A 25,067-nucleotide genomic window follows, 5' to 3' on the forward strand; every position below is an offset into this window, starting at 1 on the left:
TGGGATTGACCGTAACATTATAACGTCCCCACGGCTGGGAGGGCAAGCATGTTTGGCGCAACTCGGGCGCGAACCTGTGACCCTCAGATTACAAAGCGCACGCCTTAATGCGCTAGGCCATGCCAGGCCCATCAAAGTTATGACAACTAACACCTTCTAGTTAACTAGAGGATGCCAACTACTAACAATAGCCAGACTTAAGATGAACCAGCCATATGCAAAAGTAGTGATATTCTTAAAAGCGGTGGTACATGAGTCAGCATCATAAGAATATGAAGTGTTTAAATATAAACTGAATTAATCAAAATAGAAAGAAAAGCCTTAAGTCCAGCAGACTTGGTTGGTTGGTTTGGTGTTTTATGGTTAATGCAACTAGGCTATCTGCACCAAACACCTGGTGAAAAGTTAAAGTTATTGAAATTCACAAAAGGAAATTAAGGTAAAACAAAACAAAGTTGAATTTTTGAATTAAAACTATAAATAGCATTAAATCAATTTTTACAACTTGTCTACAACAGTAAAAGAAAAACTACAGTAATACAAGTTGAAAGGACTTTCTGTGGCATAATTGTAATTATCAAAATTCGTCAGGATGACTAACGGGTAAGTTCAAAAATCAGTGTTAGTCACCTGAGTTATCTGATGTTACAGCCATTTTCTAATTTCAAATCGAACTAGATGTACTTTGATTCTTAAAAGGGAATCACATTAAAAAGGCCTAATATACAAATAAAAAAACTTAAATAGCATTTAAAAGATTAATGGCCTTTAAAAAACTAAAAGTACATCATGGATAAACCTTGCAACAAAACAGATGATGCAGCATTTTGTAGGGTACATCATCAGGCCCAACCAATGTACTGCCAGTTAGATGAAGGGACAGTTTGAGTTTCACCAGGGTAAAGGGACGATTATAGTCATAGAGACAATCAGCTTGAAAGGAAAGAGGTGATTGCTCTGCCCAAGTCTTGATGGCTAAGATGGGGGAGGATGAAGCAAAAGTGCTAGATACCTGGCAAAAGCTTTCATCTAGAGTATTGGCAATGCTCCAGGTATCAAGTACTTCCTTGCCATCAAAGAGCAAGATTGAGAGGGCACAAAATTATATTGCCCACTGACCTTTTCAATCTTGTCCCATATGACTTTAGAACTGGTGATAGAAGATATGTTGGTTGTGAACTTAATCGAAAAGTCCTTCTGGCTTTGATGTCTTACCCACCGAGCATGTGCCCAGGCCAGTTGGAAAGTGATGCAAGTTGAGAGCGTGGAATACCTATGAAAAGTATCCCAGGCCCATTTCTGAGCCTTCCGTGCCACGTGGTAGGCAGAATACCACCACAGACGAGGATATAGTGTAAAGGTGTCAAGGTTTTAGGAATACGTTAAGCATCTGCTTGTATTATACAGTCAGGTACTGCTTCCACACAGTCGTTTATTTAATGGCTTACAGACGATAGCACAAAGAGGTTCTGCGAGAGTAGTGAAAGAGGGCCAGTTTGCATGATACAGCTTTCACCTGGGCATGCGAGTCAGGTGGCATCACTGCTAAACCTCCATGAAAAATATGAGAATAATGAAGGGGACCAACCAAGAGATAAACAGCAGTAAAGGACTGACTAGGTGCATGAAAATAAATAAAAGAATCAGTATTGAAAAGAGAAAGGTTGTGATCAGAGAGCAAACGCTCTACAGAGCGACCCCTCCCACCAATATCAGCTCTTCCCCAAAGGGGATGATGGCCACTAAAGTTCCCCTGGATTAAAAAGGGAGATGACAACTGTTCAATGAGAGCATCAAGGTCTGATTGATCATAGGTCTCTCCAGGCAACAAGTAGAGAAAACAAACAGTGACGGTATGACTCCACAAAACAAGAATGGCTACGGCCTCCAATGGTGTGTCGAGTGGCAAAGACAGAGTAGGCACATGCTGATCAACCAACAGTGCCACCTCTCCATGCACTTGTTCATCACACAGCTTGTCATTTCCATACAAAAAAAAATGCTGAAAGGTAACTGTATTGGCAATTTCAGAAATGTTTCCTGGAAGAAAAGACATACAGAATGGTAGGAAGCAATCAGTGCTTTGATGTCATCTAAATTAAAATGTAAACCTCGACAGTTCTATTGTTTCAAGGTGGCCCTTTTTATTTATGTGTAAGCAAATTAGGTGGAGAACCCTTCCGTTTATGACCACATCCTTTTTCCTTACTGTCCTTATTTGAGGAAGGTCTATCGACCTCCATGGATCCTGCCCTGGGTCAATTGGGCAGATCTTTGCTGTTTGAAGGGAATTACAGTGACTGAGGATGTGAACGAATGGGTGTTTTGCATCTTGAAGTGAGAGAAGAAGATGTATCCGAGGAAATGCATGTACCCAGAACCAAAGGAAACTTTTTATGTCATGGAGGTCAAAAGACTTTCCATTTGTTTTGAGAATGATTCTTTTGGACGTACAAAGAGATCTGTCTGCACTCCCACTGTAGTTGTGGAATGAAGTGCAGCAGCATACGTCCTAGATGAAGTGGTGAACAACAACTTTTGAGCCTCAAGATAAGTAATGTTATGAATCATTTTCAAATGCTGTACCTCTTTTTCTTCCAACCATTTAGGGCAAGAACAAAAGTAGGATGGTTGAGAGCCATTCCAATTGATACAATGAGGGCCCATTTTACACTCATAGGCATCGTGGTCCTTGCCACCATTGTAATTCCATCTATGCGAGTGGATATACACCTCACTGCAGAAACTCCTTGAGTGGAAAAACCAGCGAGAATCTCTGACTCTGAAATGTTCTTCAAATCCCTCTCAACAATAACTCCTCGTGATGAATTCAAAGTAGCAAGAGGTTTAACCTTAATAGGTATATCCCCAATTGCCTTTGAATGCATAAGGAGTTCACTGTGTTAAGATGTGGATGTTTCCACCAGTATGTCACCAGACCGAAGCTTCTTCACTAACTTTGGAGAGCTAGTAAGTTCCTCTAGTCCCTTCTGAATGAAAAAGGGAGACATTTGCCTGAAAGAGAATGTAGTATAAGAAAATGAGGTACAACAGGTGTTACAGATGTTGAAGATTGCTGCTCAGAATCTTCAAGACATGGTTGTTTACCAATGGACTGTTTTTCACGGTTTTATTTAAATTTTTATTTGGAGGATCCATAATAAAAAAGGGAAATTTCGGTTCCCACTAACCCCACCCACCATGGAGCCCTATGAGGGGACACACTACAATGTCAAACAACAACACTGCAGCAACACCAGGATTTCGTGAGCACTATACCCAAACACTAGCATCAGATACAATGTCCACAACACCTGTTTAGAGCATCCAACACTGGTACTTGGTTGATCCTAGCACAAGTGGACCAGTCAACTGACCCAAGGGGGGGGCCACCCCAAGGCTGCCCATCTACAGAAATTCAAGGCCAAAGTGGTGTGTTATGGTTGGATCCCTCAACTGCCAGGGTCCTCTCCTCTCCTTCACAGGTCACCACACACGGCAAACACGTGGGTGGATGTTTAGATCCCAGAGGAGTTAAACTGAAAGAACGGAACCTTCCCTGGAAGGTCCCCTCACCATGTACAAGAATCCACATGGAGGAGTGGGAGCAATTAAATTAAGTAGTAGTGGATAATTAAAAGTAGCTAGGAATTGTTCAGCACATGGACAAGGGATAACTTTACCCTTCAGTTTTATAAGTAAAATATATACAGCTGTGCAATTAAACTTATAGGTTCCTGATTTAGAATAATTATTAACTGCAGAAAAATGACATTTAATCAGAGAAACAGAATTGAAATGAGAAATAAACAAATTAAAAAGTATATTAGCACAAACACATTTACCCCCTAAACAATCAGGACTGATAATTAAGGAATTCAAACAACATATAAAACATTGCGATCCACATCACAGAAAGAAAGTAAAAGAAAGGTCAGCTAAATGTAAGTTACCGAATTCCATCTGACAACACAATGCATATTAGTATTCCTCATAAGCATACTGTTGTACAAAACACAAAAGATATTACCTTGGAACAGACAGAATTCTAAAATTGGATGGCTTATTAAGAGCCAAGAAGAGAGAGGGAATGAGAAAAGATACTAAAAATTTATCATATTCTGAAACTACTGAGTTAGAAAAATTAATTGACTTTGAACTGTAAACTTAAGTAGGCCCCAGGTGAATATGTAAAACAATATAGAAATTGAAAGAGGTAAAAAGTAAATTAAAGATGTTACTAGATTATACACATAAAATATTAGGAATAAATAAACCATATCACTATGGTATCCTTTACTGCATGTAACACAAGGTTTAATGTCTTGCATTCAAAACTTTATTAAGCTATTTTTTGTTTATGTTATATCAATGAGAATACCATAAAATATTAGCTAATAATCCATATTTTCATTGTATATATGTTCTTAATTCTACAAGGCAATACTTAAAAAAATTTTAAATTTCCCTACTGTGACGTGCATGACACTGTTTCTCTACGTATCTTGTCTTGCCTATTTTATCCACCACCAGAAAAATAACAAGGAAATTAAATGTAAATTACTCACTATAAACTCATCATTGCTCAAATAAACCATAATTATTATTGCCTTGACTTTAGTTTGGTTAGAGCTTTCAAATAGAAAATCAGACCTCTCCTGCCACACACACCTGTCAAATCCTCTCTTTCAGGATTTGTTAATAGTTCTCTCCCATATTTAATTATAAATTACCTGTCAGCAATAGAAAGTGAAAGTTTTCATGTATTAAATAGCTTACTGTAAGATGCGTCCTGAAAAGATAAGCATATGTTTCGCTCATAATACACAGTTCAATTCCATAATAAACACAACTAGCTTGGATGACTTTGTGATGGCTCTTGTTGCATTGTTATAAAATAAAAAAGAACTTTAAGAGTTAGGGGAAATTGTCTACTTTTGTATATGCATTAGCCTATGTTCTTTGGTGCATTATTTAATTGAATAAAAATGACTTTGTGCATTACTATCATTAGCATAAAAAACGATTTAGTTTCATCGACAATCAACAACAAGAAAAAAGGAGATTGGCTAAGTACTTTATTTTTCGTTTTTCATGTTTGTTCTTTATTTATTACTATAGAAGTAATTAAAATGTAAAACTATGGATATTTTTAAGTAAATTTAGATAAGGTTAAATAAATAATAATATTATAAAAATGTCACATGAGGTATACACATGAACAGCTTGTGGGGAAATATAACTCAATAGAATAATGTGAGATGCACATTCACAGAGTGAATTACAACTTATAATGGCACAGATAGTAATTATAAAAAAATTCAATGGGTAATCAAATGGGTAATAAAACAATAAAATGTAACTGTAAATAGATGTATACTGTTATGAGTTTAAAGCTACTTAGGATAAACAAATTTAGTTCCACACTACAATTGAAGTCATTATAGAAGAAAAAAAAAAGAGTAATTTAGATTTGATTTTTTGGGGAGGGGTTACAAGTTCACTCAAATTTATCAACCTTGTATAGAGTTAGGGTAGAGAAAATAGTAGATGAAATATAGATGTTACTGAAAATCATTTTAAATGTATTTAGGAGGTTTTAGGGATTACACAAAAGAGATTTTTGTGATAAATAAATGTATTTTTAATCTTGATATGAAAATCACTTTACATACAGACTATTCAAACAAATACTCAATATATTCATGAACAAATCTTTAGTTTGTTAAAAATACTACACTAGAAAATATGATTTTTTGTGTGTGAAAGACTTACAATGTTAACTGAAAGACTTCCAAATTCTGTGAAGATACACAATACTTCATATTGAAATTTAGAAGTATTAAATCTATAACGACTTTAATGAGTAAAAAGACGTCACGTAGTCGGTCAAACTGACCAAGCCGATATATGGAGAATGTTAATAGGAACAATGAATAGAATTAACTTGATTTATAACCGACAGCAAAGACTGAAAACATTGAAAAACTGAAGAAATCAAGAATTTGACTGTCTGTTATTCTGTGAAAAAAAGATCATGAGATACCTTAAAACTGATATACAAAGTGAAATATTAACCTTGTGAAACCAACCTGTGTAATACAAATCAAACAAGAATCAATACGATACATGAATGAAACAAATCAAAATAAAATTGTTATTAAATTAATGTAGTTATGTGGTTTGTGTGTTAAAACTTGCAGACTACCCAGGGAGAGAAATACTAATGTAGAATTAGAGAAATGCAACATAGTGGATCTGTACATCATAAAGGTTTGGCTTGTTTGTTTTGAATTTCACGCAAAGCTACATGAGGGCTATCTGCACTAGCTGTCCCTAATTTAGCAGTGTAAGACTAGAGGAAAGACAGCTACTCATCACCACCCACCACCAACTCTTGGGCTACTCTTTTATCAACAAATAATGGGATTGACAGTCACATTATAACACTCCCATGACTGAAAGGGCAAGCATGTTTGGTGTGATGGGGATTAAAACCCACGACCCTCAGATTACAAGTCGAGTGCCTTAACCACCTGGCCATGCCAGGCCACATCATTAAGGAAGTGACAGTAATGAAATATGCTTCAGAGTAGTATGATACCAAATGCTTCCAACTACCATTTCAGAGAAACAGACCTATTGGGTGACAAAGATTTTTGCCACATCCAATAGTCTTTGACTAGCTGGGAGTAAGGAGATGGCAATTTTCATGATTCAGTCAAATTGTGTTAAATGTTAAGATAGAAATATACCAAAATCTAAAGATGGTGAGAAAGCAAAATTCTAGGCCTCTATGGTGGAGATACCCTGTGCAAACATAGAAGCCTAAGATTGTCCTACATATTACAGGCTCCAGATAAAAGCAACCCAGTGTAAGTACCACCATATGTCAGATGAGCATATGGTGATAAAGTCCTGCATTCTTTATGATAGGATGACCTGTTGCTCTTCTATGTCCCACTTTTTACATGGTGAGGGGCAAATTATTATTTTTTCTGTGTAGTAGTAAGGATATAAATAACCGATGTAACCCAAACAGAATCAATATGTGATATATATGTCAGAAATCACTTTTTACTCTATGTTACTCAAGGTTGTTCATTTAATGATTCTAGGAAATTTTAGCATTATGAAATTATTTCAACTTTTCCTGTGTTTTGTATAAAGTAAGGAAATATATACATACGTTTTTATGTAGGAACTTTGATTTTCATACAAGAATCTTGATATATGTTATTTGAATAATTTTGCATAAAGAAGTAACAAGTAATTGATACATGTTGATTATTAATCTTATGTAAAAGATATCCAAATTTAATAATTAGTTTACAGTAATTCAACATATTGTTAAATGCCTTGACAGAGACAGATCAAGGAGATTGTGTGATAGTTTTTCTGAGATGAAACTTTCCTATGAAGTGAGGACTGAAGTATTTGTTGAATACAAAACTAAGTATGTATATATATATATATATATTCAAAACTGTGTGTGTGTGTGTGTGTGTGTGTGTGTGTGTGTGTGTGTATAGGTTTTCAAGGAGTATGTTTCTTTTTATATAAATAATGTATACTATGGAAAAAGCAATAAATTGAAAAATATTTTTAAAAGATGTGGACACAACGTTGTTTTGAGCTAGAGGTGAGAAAATTCACAGCTACAGACTCCAGTGTCAAACAAATATGTTGTAAAAAATCTCTAATTGTTTGGATAAAGCTCCTGATTAAATGAATCTATGTCACCAAAAACAGTTAATGAGATAGTGAGGGAAATCCATGACTAAATTAATCTTAGTGAAAAGACACGAGTTACGAAGTTTGTCACAATACACTCTAAGATAACTGCCTTAAATGCTTCCACCAAAGATATTACATAATAGACAGAAATAAGTACTGTAAAACCAATAACAAAGTGGATTCTGGTTACAGTATGATGGAACAGTCCATTTACTGATGGAAGATCCTACTTGTACCAATCAAGTTAAAACAATTACATTTAAAAGTAGATCACCTAAATTTCCTGAACAATTAGAAAAACAATAAAAATTGTGTAAAAATTCTGTGTTTCTGACTCTAAACGTAACATCTAAGCACTCACCAAGTTACTCCTAGGAATTGTTTTGACTCCAGAAAATGGCAGCAATCCACAATCTACAAGAAGTTTGCCTCACAAATTCCTTCTACATGTGTTATTTCTAATCTTGTCTAATAGCATTTCACTTAAGGATTAATAATTTATAAGGATAGAAAATCAAATACTATTAACTCTACTGAAGAAACAGTAGATCTTATACTGGAATTACTGAGAGATATCTCAGCAGAACTGTTTGTACAGTTATATTCATTATAACCAAGATAATTTCTTGTGTCAAATTAGTTGATAATTTAATTAATGGTGTGCCCATATTGTTGAACATACTAGAAAGTCATAGTAGCATACATCTATAGTTTCAAAAGAAAGAATTCAATAACTTAGAATTAGTATTGTTTCAAGATATCCTCGGAGTTTGACAGAGACAAAATGCTCAACAGTGTAAATATAAGGATGTTATCTAGTTTTTATTCCACTGTCTTTGTGCGAGTTATTTCTACCATGTGAAAAATTGTTTGAGTTAGTGACTTGTATGCTCCACTAGCAACAGCATGACCAAAAATCCAAATAAATTTCTTTGTAATGAGCATAAAGTTGACCTAATGACTAAGCCCCACATGTCCATAACACAAGCTACAATGTAAGATTATAAAATGTATCCTAGGTTTTGAAGGTGACTGTGGAAAGAGGACCCACATTGCAGTGGGGATACACTACTTATCAATCTTAACCTCCAATTTGCTAGTCTCACATAAGAAAATTAAAAATAAGGAAAGCGTGATGTGAGTGCTCAAGCCCACAACGTTCCACATCTATATCACTCTTCACTGCCTGCAGACAGTTGTGGGAAGGTGACTGTTCTCCCAAGTTAGAATAAGAAGAAAATAAACATAAAAAGATGAAAAACAATAAATAAAAAATAAAATGAAAATAAGGTATTACCATTTGGGGGCTAGTAAGATAAAACTTACCTCTTGAAGTTAACATTCCTGCCCCCAACATGGTAGAGGTACTAATTAACAGGACATCAGTAAAGTGATAGTTTACTGTGACTCTCGTGCTTTTATATGTGGTTTAAGAAGTTCAAATGCATAAAGTAGTGCCAAGTTCTCAGATGACCTTATTTTTAACTAAAAAGTTTTCGTAATTTGTAATAGAATTTCTCTGATTTTATTTTCTTTTAAATGTGCAGCATATTTAATTTTTTTTTAATTTCATGTTAATGTGTTTTGATTTATGGCTTGAAATATTTATGATTATAATATATATAACAGTGCAACATTCAACACCTAGCAGCATCTGGAATTGTACATGAGGCCTATGGTAGGAAGGATATCAGTCACTGACACCCACAGAATGTCAATGCCCTACCCTCATCTGAGTGATATAGAGCTCACTCATGAGGACAGACCTCTATGATCCATCACCCCAGTGGTAATGCCTCCCATATGTCATTAGAAGGGGAGAGAAATAATGCACTGGAGCACCCTGAAGAATACAGCAACAGAGAGACAGTACATTAAGGTGACCATAATACTCTATACTGAAAAGCAGAAAAAATCATGTTGACAGAGTGCATCATTCAACTCTTTACTATGTATAAAACTGTATGTCAGATATGTGGGAAAAGCATCAAACACTATGAATCATTAGAGATTGACAGCAATCTCTGTATGCTTTACTCCTGTTAAACTATTAGTGTTTGGCCTGAGACAAAAATATTTATCATGTAAAAGACCACAAGGTACACCTATGAGCAGTTCAATGGAACACTCCATCTCAACACTTGGTGCAAAATGACCTTGTGACTTGTGAGTTGGTATCTTTGTATACATGTTACATTGATGCATACAGGATATAATGGAGTCAATCAACCAACACCTGCCAGTAAACATAATGGTACATTAGGTCCTAAACATGACCGATAATTCCAGTGCTGCAGCAAGAGCTGTCATAATCTTGACAACTTGAAACTGTGAGTGAATAACTCCCAAAAGTGAAAGAGGAGAGAAGATAAAGAAAAATTTAACTCTCCAAGAAACAGAAAAAGACATAAAATAACAAATGAACTGAAGCAGAGATTCATGGCAGTACAAAGATGTAAATAGGTTAGTTAAATTTTAAGCAAAAGACATGTATTGTCAGTAGGATTGCCAACTGAGAAGTGATTAACACATGCATGATTAGAGGGCAATAGTTACGATTAGAGTTGCTGCACAATCATTTACATGTTAGCATGCAGCAATAAGTGGGAGTAGCAAGTACAGAGTCAAACAAAAATATTCACCAATACAGAGCAGTCCAAATCAAAAAAGCTTTTATGAAAAAGGTATAATACATCCTATCGAAATTATTCTAAACAGCTTCACTTAATTATCTTCATCTTTATTATTAGCCTTCATTTTACTAATCATAAATCTATAGTAAATATTGCAAAGCCCCAGCAAAGACTAGTCTCATATATCAACAATGTAACTAATGTAAAGCAAATTATTTTGGAACAATTATGAATTAATATTTACAATCTTATCAAATGTATGTAGAACTTTTCAGCAAACAGATATTTATTTCATTGAGAAAAAAACATATTTTTGATCACTTCTACGTATAATGTTACAAAAACGTGGCATCTAAATGAAAAATAGAGTCAGAAAATAATGATTCAAAACAGGGGTGTGCAACAGGCGACCCGCGAGCCACAACCCGGCCCGCCAAGCCATTTAGTGTGGCCCTAGTTGTTGTAATCTAACCATGTGGCCTGATCTGTAATCCAACGCAAATGGAATATTTTTAAAAGCATCGATCCTACGGGATTCCCAGGCTTCACTTCGACAAACTTCTAAAATTATCTTTGCTAGAGAGGAGCAGGCCAAATTGATTGGTCGGCCTCCTTAGGGCATGAATAGGTGACGTGCACTAGCACTATTGTCTACGACTCAACGCCATGTCCTGAACCTCGCCTTCGCCATGGCGACAATTTTCCCTAACCTCTGCTGTCCGTCATTCATTATTGGTGAAAATTTTATTACCTTTTACAGTTACTACAAGAGATTGAAGGTAAATTGATTATTATTTAGCATATTGTTGTGACTTTACTGAATTTATTAAAATTTTTGCTTTCAGATGCATCTGATTCTATGTACAGTGTGACCTCGTTATTCGCTGGGTTACGTTCTTTACCCTCCCGCGAATAGCTTAAAACCGCTAATATTGGATGCAGTTTTAAAACGTATATGTATGCGATTATATACTATATGAAATGCTTCCCAATCACTAATGATACGTATACTCATTGATGCAGTAATAATGTAGCAATATTGCATACTGTTATGTATTTCACTAAATTGTACCGTGCGCTACCGGGCTGTGCTTTGCCGCTTATGCGTTGTTGGGGAAGCTGAGGCAGTCAGCCAATAGCAGTCCAATCTTGTTTGGTGAAGACGACAATTGATAAAACGGCTTGATTGAGTAAATACAACAGAAATCTCCTCGAAAAGCCCTTTCAGTCTCTGTGACCTACAAAACGCAGTTCGCGCGATAACCCGCGAATATGCGGGCCGCTGAATGGCGAACCGCGAATAGGCGAGGTCACACTGTATTTTGCTATTCTCAATTAATTTAAGTACCGGAAGGCTATGATCGGGATGCCAATTTAGAAACGTGTTTCTGTCCATAAGAGGTTCCATGTGTAAATAAATTCTGTTTTTTTTCTACTTTGCTATTTTCGTGAGAATAATTTTTGTTTTGATTTCAGGGCTAGTAAAATGTCAGCAGTTAAGAAACGAAAATTGATGATGAGGGAAGGTTATTCAACAGTGAATGGTGCACAAAATATCTTGTTGTCCCACATAATCAAGGTGTTGTCTGCCTCGTCTGTCAAACTACAATTGCAGTCATGAAAGAGTACAATATTAAGCGACATTACGCAACTAAGCACTCCTCCCAGTTTGATGAAATTGTTGGTCAGGCACGAAAGGACAAAATTGAACATTTAAAACATCCATTGAAAAGCAACAAGGTGTTTTACCACTTTCAAGAAAAATTCAGAACTGGTGACAAAACTGAGTTTTAAGCTTTGTGAATGTATGGCAGAAAAGGGAAAGCCTTTCAGTGATGGAGAATTTATTAAAATTGTTTAACAATATTCACAGAATATGCATGTCCAGAGAAAAAATATTTGGTGGAGCAAACTAGCCTTTCCCGCTTTACTGTCTCACGAGGACAAAAGATCTTTCAGAGGACATCAAAGAAACTTTGAAAGAGAGATTGAATTCGTGTGAAGCTTTCAGTCTGGCTTTGATGAAAGCACTGATATCAATGACACATCCCAACTTGTCATTTTCATCAGAGCTGTTACTGCAGGCTTTGATGTTTTCAAGAGTTTTAGATATGGCAAGCCTTTCCTCCACAACCACAGGACAGGATATTTGTGAACAAGTGCTTAAGGTTGTAGAAAAGTTTGAACTGAATCCTTATAAATTATGTGGTGTTACAACAGATGGTGCTCCTTCCATGACAGGTAGGACAAATGGATTCACCAAGAAATTTCTAACTGCAATTGGAGCACAAGACGTAGTTGTAAGCCATTGCATTATTCACCAAGAGAGCTTGTGCACCAAAGTTCTGGATTTTGCAGAAGTCATGAAAATGTCGTCCAATGCGTAAATTATGTTTGAACACGAGGATTAAATCATCGACAATTTAAAACTTTTTAGATGAGCTGGACAGTGAGTATTCAGATGTTTTGTACTTCTCTGCTGTACGCTGGCTTAGTAGAGCTGCTACTTTGAAGAGATTCTGGAATCTGCGAGAGGAGATTAAGTTCTTCATGGAGAGCAAACGTCAGAATGTGGACTTCTTGAGCAATGAGAACTGGCTGAATGACTTAGCATTCCTCACAGACATTACACAGCATCTGTCTGATTTAAACTTAAAACTACAAGGGAAAAGTCAACTTGTGAATAAGTTGTTTGAGCATATTTGTGCTTTTGAGAAGAAAGTGGAACTTTTCCAGGTTCAGTTGAGAAGAGCCATATTGACCCATTTTACATGTCTTGCAACCAGGAAACTGGAATTTCCTAATCTGGATTGCACCAAATATGGAACCAGTGTACAAAAGCTGCGTGATGAGTTTGCAAACAGATTTCCAGATTTCAGACAAACTGAAATTAGATTGAAATTGTTCGCTCAACCTTTGATTTGGCAGTGGAAGACAGTCCTGATGATTGCCAAATGGAACTCATTGAACTGCAGGCTGACATGGACACTAAAAGGAAATTCTCTGAAAACAGTTTGCTAGACTTTTACAAACTCTGTATATGTGAAAAGTTTCCCAATTTGTCCCGTCATGCACAAAGAATTGCCTCCCTTTTTGGTAGCACCTACTGCTGTGAGCAATTTTTCTCCAAAATGAAGCTCATCAAAACCAAATGTAGAAGTCAGCTGACTGATGAACATTTGACCAGTCAGTTAAGAGTGGCAACCACTTCTGTCAAAGCTGATATTGACAAGCTCTGCAAGGACTCTAAATTTCAAGTGTCGCACTAAAATGATCACTCATGCAAAAATATAAAATATTATTGCTTGCATTTTGAGAATTTTTTTTAATTTATTGTGCATGTACACGAATAAGCTTGTTTTTTAAGTGGCCCCGCTTGATTGATGAAGTTGGTTATATGGCCCACCGACGAAAAATGTTGCACACCCCTGATTTAAAATAAATACATAACTTCTATATGTGTGATATTGTTTATTAAACATGACCGTAATATACAAAATTCTCAACAAAATATATTCTATAATGTAGAACTACTTTTCTGTGTTATTTCCAAATATTCCAAAAATATTGTTACTCTTAAGAAACAAATTTCAATGGTTGTTTCAGAAATTAATTGTGTTTTGCTAAAACTCACAAAATTTTTAAAAAAATATTTTCAAATAAGTCATAAGTCTAGAGCTTAAGATGTACCTTTTTTTGAAAGACACTAGGCCTCAAACTGTCTTGCAAAATGTCTGCATCAGGTACTTTCCTTTGTGACAGATCAGCAAACTCATTCTGAAATCCCCATAATCATTCAAATAATGCAAAACCATGAAAAATTGGAAACTATTGTTATGTTAATAAATAAACAAGATACAAATTTTAAAGCTACATTTTTATGTTATGTATAATTGCAATATGTATAAGTTTAATGAAAAGTAACTAATTTACAGGCAACAAAAACATAATAAAACAATAAAAAAACTAAATAATTCTTTTATATATATAAATATAAAAGAAAATTGGATGTCATTATTGAAATTTCTTTCCTCTTTTCATAAATTAATGTTAAACAAGAAGTTGAACAGAAGCTTTGATATGTATTTCACAACCTTTTAACAGAATTACATTGAAAATTTAATTAAATTACTTTATTATCAATGTATAAGAATAAACTTTGCATCAAAGAATTGTAAATAAATCAAATTTTAATATTATACAAACTTTATGTTCTTAATCTTATAAATTTTTTTTTAATTTTCAGTACTTCATTGTATGAGAATTGTGGCATTTGTTGCTTTGGTCTTCCCCCTTTCTCTGAACTTATTTACCACCCCCTCTCTGAAATATGGAACTTAATGTAAATTTATTATTTTCCTATATTAAAAATATATTTCCAATAAGTGCTTATCCTCCCATCACATACATGACTATTCTTGTTCAGTGCTGTCCTCTATATGCAAACATTTTTTTCACATACCATAAGTCTTTAATCTCCATGTACACCTCCAATCAACACAGTTCAACTATGTCTTATATATAAATCAAACCTCCACCAATAAAAGAGTGGCACACATTCCTGATGCACGTGACTTACTCTATTTGATTCTACCAAACTCTCACTTCAGGATTAGGCAGAAAAGAAAGATTCACCAGTTTTCAGTGGGAAATAAGTACCTACTGGAAATATATTTTCAGAATATGAAAATAATTTCCAATATGGTACCTTACCTCTTGTCACATACATATCTAGAATCCCACAATAAATTAGCAGAAAGACTGGTGTGAGTGATAGAAATAAGTATCTTTCAAAAGCATCTGGAGAATACTTATGAATTGTAACCTCATTTGGAAAGAAACATATGCAAGAGACTACACTATTTCTGTACCAGGTATACTCCTTGCTCAGTGGGAATAGGTGTTGCATATATGAGAGAAAAGTGAGAGATATACAACCAAAAAACGGACTATATTCGGCCAAAAAACTACAACCCAAAACAAAGCAGCACCAAGATTACAAATTCTAGCATTTTGTAGGAGGAGGATCCACCATCAACTTAACTTCAAGCTGAGAAGAATGGAATTATATACATGTCAAACTGATCTACTAAATAATGTACATAGGTGCAAATCCACAACCATTCATGTATCTGGGAAACCAATACTCAAATGACAGTATGAAGAAATGTTCCAATGTAGTAGTTCACCTCAAATCAAATCAAATTATATTGGAACCCCTCATACAAAGAAAAAACTCTGATGAGGAAGAACTTTCACCCCAAACAACATCAAACTCCAGACAAGACTGCACAAAGGTGGAGAATATAAAGGAAAAATATGAAATCAGGAGTAAGACAAGAGATCACAACCAACACGTGAGGATTTATATTGATCCAAAATCACTCATCGGGAACTGACAACCAGGTGATGGTTGGACAAGGGTTCCCAATGGAAGAAGTGAACTGCAATGTGACAGATCTACCACACAAAAGTTGGAGTGAAACATGAACCTCCAGATCCCATTGCACATAAATGTAAGATATATGCAACCTCACCCTCTAGATTGAACTCCACATATGCCTGTCACAGCTTCAACCTCCATGACCAACTGTACAGAGGTGGAGTGCATTACTGATGGATCACACACCAGCAGAACACCACCAACTAACACTGTACCAAATGTAAGTGATCACATTCAGGAGGATAACTCTGTAATTCACAAAAAAAAACAATGGTAAATAAGATACAGTGGCAAATCCAGAGGAATGCCAACACCAGAGACACTGCTGGTTGGATGACCATGAAAACCTAAAACCTGCCATGAATGGCAGGGATAGGCAGATACACTCTTCTGCTTTACCCATAGGCTAGTTATGTCTGGAACAGATACATTAATAAATTAAATGTAGTGTGAAGAAAAAATGTACTAGCCACCTTGCAAAACACCCAATATTATTAGACATGTATGTACATCTTGGCCATAAAATACAGATTTCAGATATAGGAAGCATACCTGCTCACACTTAGCAAGATCTGAATTCTAAATGTAACATGCTCCTTGAAGGAAATATATATATATGAAAGATAACTTACCACGTCACAGCTGCACCAAAGTTTAAAAAATAGCAACATGTAGGTACTCCAAATAGGAAGAAACAGTTACCCAATGAAGACAGTGAGAGATTTAAATGAGGAATAGGCAGTATGTCTGACTAAAGAGTTTCCTCCAATATTAGACCACAAATGGAACAAAAACATGTGCCCTCAAGTGACTGAAATGGGCCACACTAGTGGAACTGTCAGAATGGAACAAAACATCTTGGAACTGTACCAGTGGAAGAAAATGAACTAAAGCATGCTGTACCCCATAAGCTCCAAGATGTTGAAATAGTAAAACATTATGATCTGAAACCACTTCCTAGAAGCCTCTTGCTGATGGATCCACACTCAACAGTCTTGGAGAGAAATATCTGTGATTAAATACAAATCTGATCAAGGTGGAAGAAGTATTCTCTTCGTTATACCCTCCTTGTTCAATCACTAATGCAGACAGTACATAGGGGAAGGAGGAAAGATAACTGGAAAGTCAAAGGGACCCCAAAAAATTTTCTTGGTGATGATGAGACATATATGGCCACCCTAAAGGAATAAGGGCTTCCACAGAAGTTGAAGTCCTCAAAAATGATAGAACTTCTTGTGCAGAAACCAAGGAAGTAGTAAATGCATGGAAAACTGTCAGCAGTAGATGTCTATGATGAGAAAATTACAGTTTAGAATGAGTTAACAGGAGCCAGACTACCTTAAACCTACAGCAAGTAAGTCATGACTCCTCTCAAAAATTACATATGTTTGTGAATATATGATACAAAACCTCGTACTTAACCCTGGACTGATACAAAATATAAATATAAAAATAGACATTCAAGATGTCTATCTTCGTCATCCATAGTTCTCTGGAAATCCACTAAGAGTAATAAAGAACTCCATAGGAAATCAGAAAAGATACAGAAACTGGCTAAGGCAAGACAGATGGACCACAGGATAAAAAGCCTGGAGTAAATCCTGAAGAAGGTTGGCTGATGGGCTCAAAAGCTCTCTGTGACAGAAGGTACAGTTGGATACCAGATAACAGAAAGAAAATCAGTACAGGAGAGGAATGTGGAGGGGTAAAAAAATAGGATAACAAAACCTTCCGATGAAACCTGAAGTACCAAGAATTAGTAGTAAATAACCACCAGAAAAGAATAAAATTGGCCAAATGTACCCCACTGGATCGGAAAACACTTGATAATTGCTGGAACTACTAGCAATGATGAACCTGATGTTGAGACACACAGCAAAATTTCAAACTCCTAGTGGTAAAAAAATTATAAAGGACAAGAGGTTGCAGGACTAGAAGCAGTTATGGATGATGTCACAGTTTCAGAATAAAACAAACATGTAACCAAAGATTAAATAGTTGAATGTGAACTCACAGAGTCTACATGTGATTCCAAAAACTCTGAAAAATCTCTAAAAACAAATTCAATGGAGTAAAAAAGCCATCTGAAAGTTACAAAGATAAGGAAAAAGTGGATAAATCTGTGAAATGACAGCATCCCTCCTAATAATATTTCAACAGCACAGAAACCACATATGAAAGGATAAAGCCAATCAGGACAACAGCACCAAGAAAAGTAAAAGGGAAAATGTATCCCTCAAAAGCATCTCAAGAGAACAGTGGAATGCTTCAGAAAGAAAGTTATGTTGGACAAGTAACATAGGGTAAGATGAAGCTGAGGAAATGGACAAAGGAGAAATGGATTGGACAATAAGGAAAAGCTCCCACATTGGCAAAAGTGTCTCCAACTGCTGGGAATCAAGATGCTGCTAGGCCAAAACATAATGATCAGAAGTCCATAGAGGATAAACTAACACCAGCCCTCAAATGAGAAATAAAATTCTCAGCATAAATCTAATGACAGGCATAACATAAAAAAAGGTGTAACAAATTTACTGTTGTACATTCATTTCGGTGCCTACATTTGTTTCACTATAATCTTCATTTTTGCGTATGACATATGTTGTTGGCTGTGTACTGCACAGGTCCTGCCTGTTCTCTAAATTTGTTGAAGATTCTTGAAAGCAAGAATCAACAATATTTGTTTTCCTAAAATATGCTAGAACATTGTTGAAATTTCTATAAACTCGCATGATTCCTCTTGAAAGACAGAAGAAGACTCTTATTTGACAGCTACAGTTAGTGTGCTATAGACCTTCGAAGCTACAATTGTAATTAATGCCTATTAATTGGAAAATTACATTTGACCAGAAATGATTACAGATTTCAAACATTAACATTTCTATGAGGACATTAAATATCTTTGCTAGAAAAAGACTGTAAAGGTGTGAGGCCAATCAAGTCTGAGCAAAGTGTGACAGTATCAACTCAGAATTAAATTGCTCATCATGGACCTGGATCATTGATAAAATATTCAGTTCTAGACCAAATATAAAAATCAGAATTGTCTAAGTTTGTAAAACTCTTGTATATGAATAATTATTTGTAATAACTATTAGTAATAACCATTATAATTTTTATTATTATTATTAAACTATATTTGCATTAAAAAAAGAATATTGTATGTATCAATCTTATTGGCAAGTACTATAAATTTGATACATATTAACAGTTAATTAACTTCTCAATTCAAATTTCCAGTTATTTGAAATAGTAATACCTAATGCATATAATATAATAAATCATAATAATTATCCAAATAAATTATAATAAGTAACAAAGAAAATAGCAGTATCATATGAAAACTGTGAAAAAGTAATGCATCTGAGAAAGCATTCCACAAAAAATTGAGTTACAGCTAGAAAATTTTGTAAGATGGCATAGTTTAAAGTAGAAAAAAGGCTGTCAAAATTGTCCTTGTCAGAACAAGTTCATATGATGCAGGAGAAACCAGAACACTACTGGAAGTAAAAGATTCCTCATAAAATGATCAATCTCCAAATAAATGAGAGCCAAAAAATCCTCAGTCAAGACCCCCAAACCTAAAACCAGTAATAGAACTCAAAGTATGAATAATAATATCAGAAGCTGTGAAACAAATTTCAGAAGCCATCTTAGACTATGAAGTCAAAAATGAAAAAAAAATCAACAAAGGTAAGTTATTGCAGCAAACTACTACAGCAAAAACAAACAGTAGCAAATGAATACATCAATTAAATCAATACTTTGCAAGAAAAAAATGAAATAAGCACACTCAATCACTGTAAAATCAGTAAAATCAAATAGAAGGAATAACATGTGTCAGAAGGGTGTGTCACACTCCTGTTGGTGGAGAGCTGTCACTTGATGATTTACATGCCAGATGTAGATGAACCAGGTTGATCGTGTGGTATGTGAAAGTTAAGGCTTGTGACATGCAAAACAGTTTTTGCACATATAGGGAAACACTGAACAAGAATAACTATACATGATACTGGGGTTGATGTACCTTATCGGAATTACACATTATAACATAAATATTACTGAGGCAAAGTCTCATTTTTATAGCCTTCAGTCTTACTGTTTACAGAGACAAACTATAAAATCATATCCAATTGCCATGACCACCTGTCACACCCTTTCTTTCACAAAGTTTCCAATAATTCTTTCTGAAGTTGTATACTATATCAATTATAACCAATAAAAAGGCAAAGTCTTAATCCATTGAATGATGTATAATACTACATTGTTTTCAGTACAGAGTATCATTAAAGGAAATTAATTTAAGCCTCTCTTGCTTTAGTTAGAAAGCTAGTTAAATTATAATAGTTATTAGACTCTGTTTGGTTTTTACATGTTGTTATTCTGTGTTTTTTGGTGAATAATTCAACTTAATAAAAATTTGTGTACTAGTATCATCATTATATAACAAAATTGGCTTAAATTTCATTAGTGGCTGACAGAAAAAAAACAAGGGTTCAAAGGTAAGTACTACATTTTTTATTCTTCATGTATATTTTTATTTAAAGTTATAAATGTATCTAAAATATAAAAATTACAAAGTTATTAGTTTAAATTAGGAAAGATAATGAAACTATAATAATAATAAAAATTCTTCATGAGGTATGTTCAAGAGCAGCCCATGTCATGTCATTCAGTATGGTAACATGAGCTACACAATTGCTGAGTGATTTACAACTTGTGTGGAAAGATTATTAGACGAACATCACTTAAAATACAAAAAGACAATAAAATTAAATATAAACATATGTAACCTGTTATGAGCTTTAAGCTATTTAAGATAAACGACTGTGGGTTTTTGGTTACAGTCTATAGTCATTTTACAAATTAAAAAGGTAATTTAGGTTGTTGTTTTTTTTTTTATTGTATTTACAAGGTGGTTAAATTGACCAAGTCCTTTTAAAGTTATGGTAAAGAAAATAATAAATAAAATATAATTTTATTGAAGAAAAATATTTTAATCTTAACATGAAAATCACTTTGTAGTCAGAACAGTCAGCACTCTGACTCAGTATGTTCATATACAAATCTTTAGTAAAAAATCCTAATTAAAAAAAAAATCTGCTGTTTGGGTACAAAAGACATGTAAGGTTTACTGAAAGCTTGCCAAATTTTGTGAAGATACACAAAACATAGTAAAGATTACAGTGCAAAAACTTTGATAGTTGCTGTGTAGGTACAAGGTCAGTCACAATGAATGACCCCATAATGAAATAGTTAAGTGACTGGATGAACAGACCTAAACATCTTACCAAGGTTCTAGAGGCAGTATAAACAATTGATTTCTTATCTAGAATTGAGCAGGATGTATCTTTGGCATCAAAACACTGACTTGGCTGGATTCCAGAATCTTGTTTCACACTCAAATTTAGTAACATTTTTCCAGATGATCTGAGAAAGAAACAAAGAAACAATGCTTTAATTTTAAAAAATGCATTTTATAATATATGAATGAAAATATGTGAAATGCCAAAATGAAGAATATCACTATATTATCCAATATGGGACAAATATTCAGAAAAAAAATGTGTAAGGTGAACAAAATCGTTTTTGTTCAAACAAAAATACAAACACACACATACACATATGTTACAAACTATATGAAGTTTTTAAGCAATTCAGTTTCTAGTGCTTTCTTTTTCCAGAAAAATAAGTCTCTCCAAAGCCAGGTATATTTTTCATTAAGATATATTTTCACATCAACAGTACTGTGAAGAGTAAGTGACTTTTCTGGGCACTCGTAGCTCAAAATTTATACAACTGGTATGCCAAAGAGACTAAATTCCAAAGGAACAACAGCACTTGAAAAAGTAATTCTGAAAATGTATTATTATTCTAAGCATGATTCTAAAAATAAATTTTAAAACTTCTCCAAATCAAATATGAGTTATGAAAACATACAAGTTTCTAGTTTTATAATACTGATGGCTTCTGATGTAATAATAGTGTTTCATTCACATTCAAATGAGCAAACCAGTAAACATCACATAAATGAAAATGGTAGCAGAAAAACCAGACTTCAGAATAAACCACAGAACAAAGGGGCCTCTCCTTCATAACTAGAGCCTTCTAGTAAAGCTATATTAAAATACCGAGCATAAACAGCATACTGTCTGTACCAAACTTTATCTCCACTTTTTGGAATTTTTGACACCACCAACACCATATCAATCAGGAACCAACATCCAGCAGACAGTGAGAAGATAAAAAACCCCAGTATGATGATATTTTTGTTCCAAAACTTGACAGCAATGGGTACATTACATCCAGTCCACAGTAGGAAGAGGATGTCCAGCCATACACAAGGGGGAAAATGTGCTGCATCCAGCTAAAACCAATACTAGATCTTCTGGGAACTGACATCTAGGATACGATAGGAAGAAGGACCACAAACCCTGGGTTATCTCCAATCCAAAATATGACAGCAGTAGGCATATGTTTTCCAGTTCATAGCAGGGGGAGGGATACTGACCAACACAAATGTTAGGACTTAACTTAGCTGGATCATCTTCAACCAACACCTGATCTGATGAAACTTTGTAGAATGGACAGCAACTGCCTGTTGTGGAGACTCAAGTGTAGAGGACAATGTCTCAAAAGTCTTCCACCTTTCATCTTCAGGTCAGGGTGTACATGTGTAGGTGTTGTTGATTTTTTATAGTGTCCTGGTGGATTGTGGAGATCGTGTTATGATGGGTTGGATTATCACCATTTCTGATTGGAGGAGAAATTTCCTGCAGATTCAACCAATGGCAGCCACAGGTTACTCACCTCTAATTATGGAATCTCTGTTTAGTGAAGGTTTAATAGTGTTAATATAAAATGATTCTTCGATTTTTCTTGTATTCCAGAATTTGCTGTGTCGATGATTCTAGTTTCCTCCCAGTTTATTCTGTGTCCAGTTGACGTGACGTGCTTTGCAATGGCTAAATTTTGTGTTTTCATGAGTCTTGTACTATCTTTATGTTCTTTTCCTCCCGTTTCTCCAGTGTATGTATTGTTACAGGAACAAGAAATTTCATAGATGACGTTTTTGAGATTCTCTTTAGTAGGTCACTGTTTGTTTTTTTACCAGAATGGGCCTTAAGGTATCATAGAATCTCCACTGGACTTCTATGTTGAATTTTTTTGGCTATGCATTTGAGTTTTTCACTGAAATGTTGTAGGTATGGAAGATAAATGGTGGTAGTGGTGGTGACTTTCTGATCTTTTCTTTCTGTCGTGGTCTTCTTCAAGGAGTTTTTGATGAAAGAGGAGGTGCAATCATTCTGTTTAAAACTCTCTATGATCATTTGACGTTCTGCTTCGATGGATGTCTTATCCCAAATGTTTCTGCTTTCTTATTTAGGCATTGGATTAAACCATGTTTTATCGATGTTGGATGACAGAACTAGAAGTGTAGTTATCTGCCCGTGTGGGTGGGGTTTCTGTATACAGTTGTGGTTATTTGTCTTGCTTGTTTGTTGATGAGTATGTCAAGAAATGATAGACTGTTTTGTTCCTCTATTTCCATAGTGAAATTGATTCTTTTGTCTATGGAATTGAAATGTTCTAAAAAGGCTGGTAAGTTTTCACGACTATGGAACCAAATAACAAAGATGTCGTCGACAAAACATCTGTAGAAACTTGGTTTTACCAGTGTGAATGAAAGAGCTCTTTCTTCAAAGTCTTCCATGAAAATGTCTGCTCGGATTGGAGAGAGTGGTGATCCCATGGCTAGATCTTCTGTTTGTTTGTGGAATTCTTCTCTGTATTGGAAATAACATGCTTTCCACAATACACCAGGACACTATAAAAGACTGACAATGCCTACACACACACACTGACCTGAAGACCTCTACACAACAGGTAGTTGCTGTCCATTCTACAAAGTTCATCATGAATACTCTGCCTGAACAATCTATCAAAGAATACCTAAATAGCTGTTGTGGACCAGCCTCTATCAAGATCAACGACTACAATAAAACCTGAAAAAACTTGCACAATTCTTCCATCACCTTACCTTTCTACTACACTGCAAGGATTCCAATATCATCCCAAGCTTTCTGACACTGATAGAAACTACTTTCACCAGAACTACTAAGATAAAAAAGGTACTCAACAATACCAGCAGATACCTCCAAAGACTGCATATAGAAGAAGAGAGATGGAAGAAGCATCATCTAACCAACACAACTGGAATACAGTATAATGAGCTTTAACAACATTTCTCCACAAACATTAGAGCATTAGATATCCTAAACCTATACAGCCAACCTAGAAAACGTCAAGAAGAAACAAGTTCAAAAATTCAACAAACTGAGGAAAATTTCCTTCCTCAGTTCTACAGACTACCTAAGGTACACAAACCTAATACATCTCTAAGGCCTATCGTCCGTGCTCAAAACTCACCTTGTCATCAACTGGCTAATTTCATAGTACCTATCTTATCTCTACTGAAAGGAAACACTGAATATCACATTCAAAACTAGGCAGATTTGATAGGGCAACTCAGAAAGCTACACATCAAATCCCAGGATATTATGGTCAGTTTTCACATCACAGATCTATTTACCAATGTTCCAACCTCAGAAACCATTCACATCACCAGACAAGAACTGCTGAATGACAACTCTTTACCACAAAGAACAGATATTAAAATAGATGCCATAATGGAACTAACAATCATTTGCCTTCAATCAACCTATTTCCAATACAACAAGGAACTCTATGAACAAACAGATGGTCTAGCCATGGGATCACCACTCTCTCCAATCCTAGCAGACATTTTCATGGAGGACTTTGATGAAAGAGCCCTTTCATCCACACTGGTAAAACCAAGTTTCTACAGATGTTATGTCAACAACACTTTCCTTATTTGGCTCCTAGGTCATGAAAACTTACCAGCCTTCTTAGAACATCTCAATTCCATAGACAAAAGAATCAACTTCACTATGGAAACAGAGGAACAAAACAGTCTATTGTTTCTTGACATACTCATCAACAAACAAGAAAAACAAATAACCACAACTGTATACAGAAAACCCACCCACATGGACAGATACCTACACTTCCAGTCCTATCATCCAACCTCGATAAAACATGGTTTAATCCAATGCCTAAATAAGAAAGCAGAAACATTTGGGATAAGACATCCATCGAAGCAGAACGTCAAATGATCATAGAGAGTTTTAAACAGAATGACTGCACCTCCTCTTTCATCAAAAACTCCTTGA

The 25,067-nt window shown here is 35.1% G+C and overlaps 1 protein-coding gene across 1 annotated transcript in view; it reads right to left on the reverse strand.

Moving 5' to 3' along the window:
* Positions 1-25,067, reverse strand: part of LOC143238873 (E3 ubiquitin-protein ligase TRIM33-like) — a 94,860-nt gene that overhangs the window by 22,642 nt on the left and 47,151 nt on the right. Inside the window, exons 9-10 of the mRNA XM_076479478.1 lie at positions 21,105-21,243; positions 14,061-14,147 (exon numbers count right to left, since the gene is read on the reverse strand). Of these exons, the coding sequence (XP_076335593.1) occupies positions 14,061-14,147; positions 21,105-21,243 (226 nt within the window). The remainder of the gene's footprint in view (positions 1-14,060; positions 14,148-21,104; positions 21,244-25,067) is intronic.

This window comes from Tachypleus tridentatus, chromosome 13 (genome assembly GCF_004210375.1).
Source record: "Tachypleus tridentatus isolate NWPU-2018 chromosome 13, ASM421037v1, whole genome shotgun sequence".
NCBI classification, from domain to species: domain Eukaryota; kingdom Metazoa; phylum Arthropoda; class Merostomata; order Xiphosura; family Limulidae; genus Tachypleus; species Tachypleus tridentatus.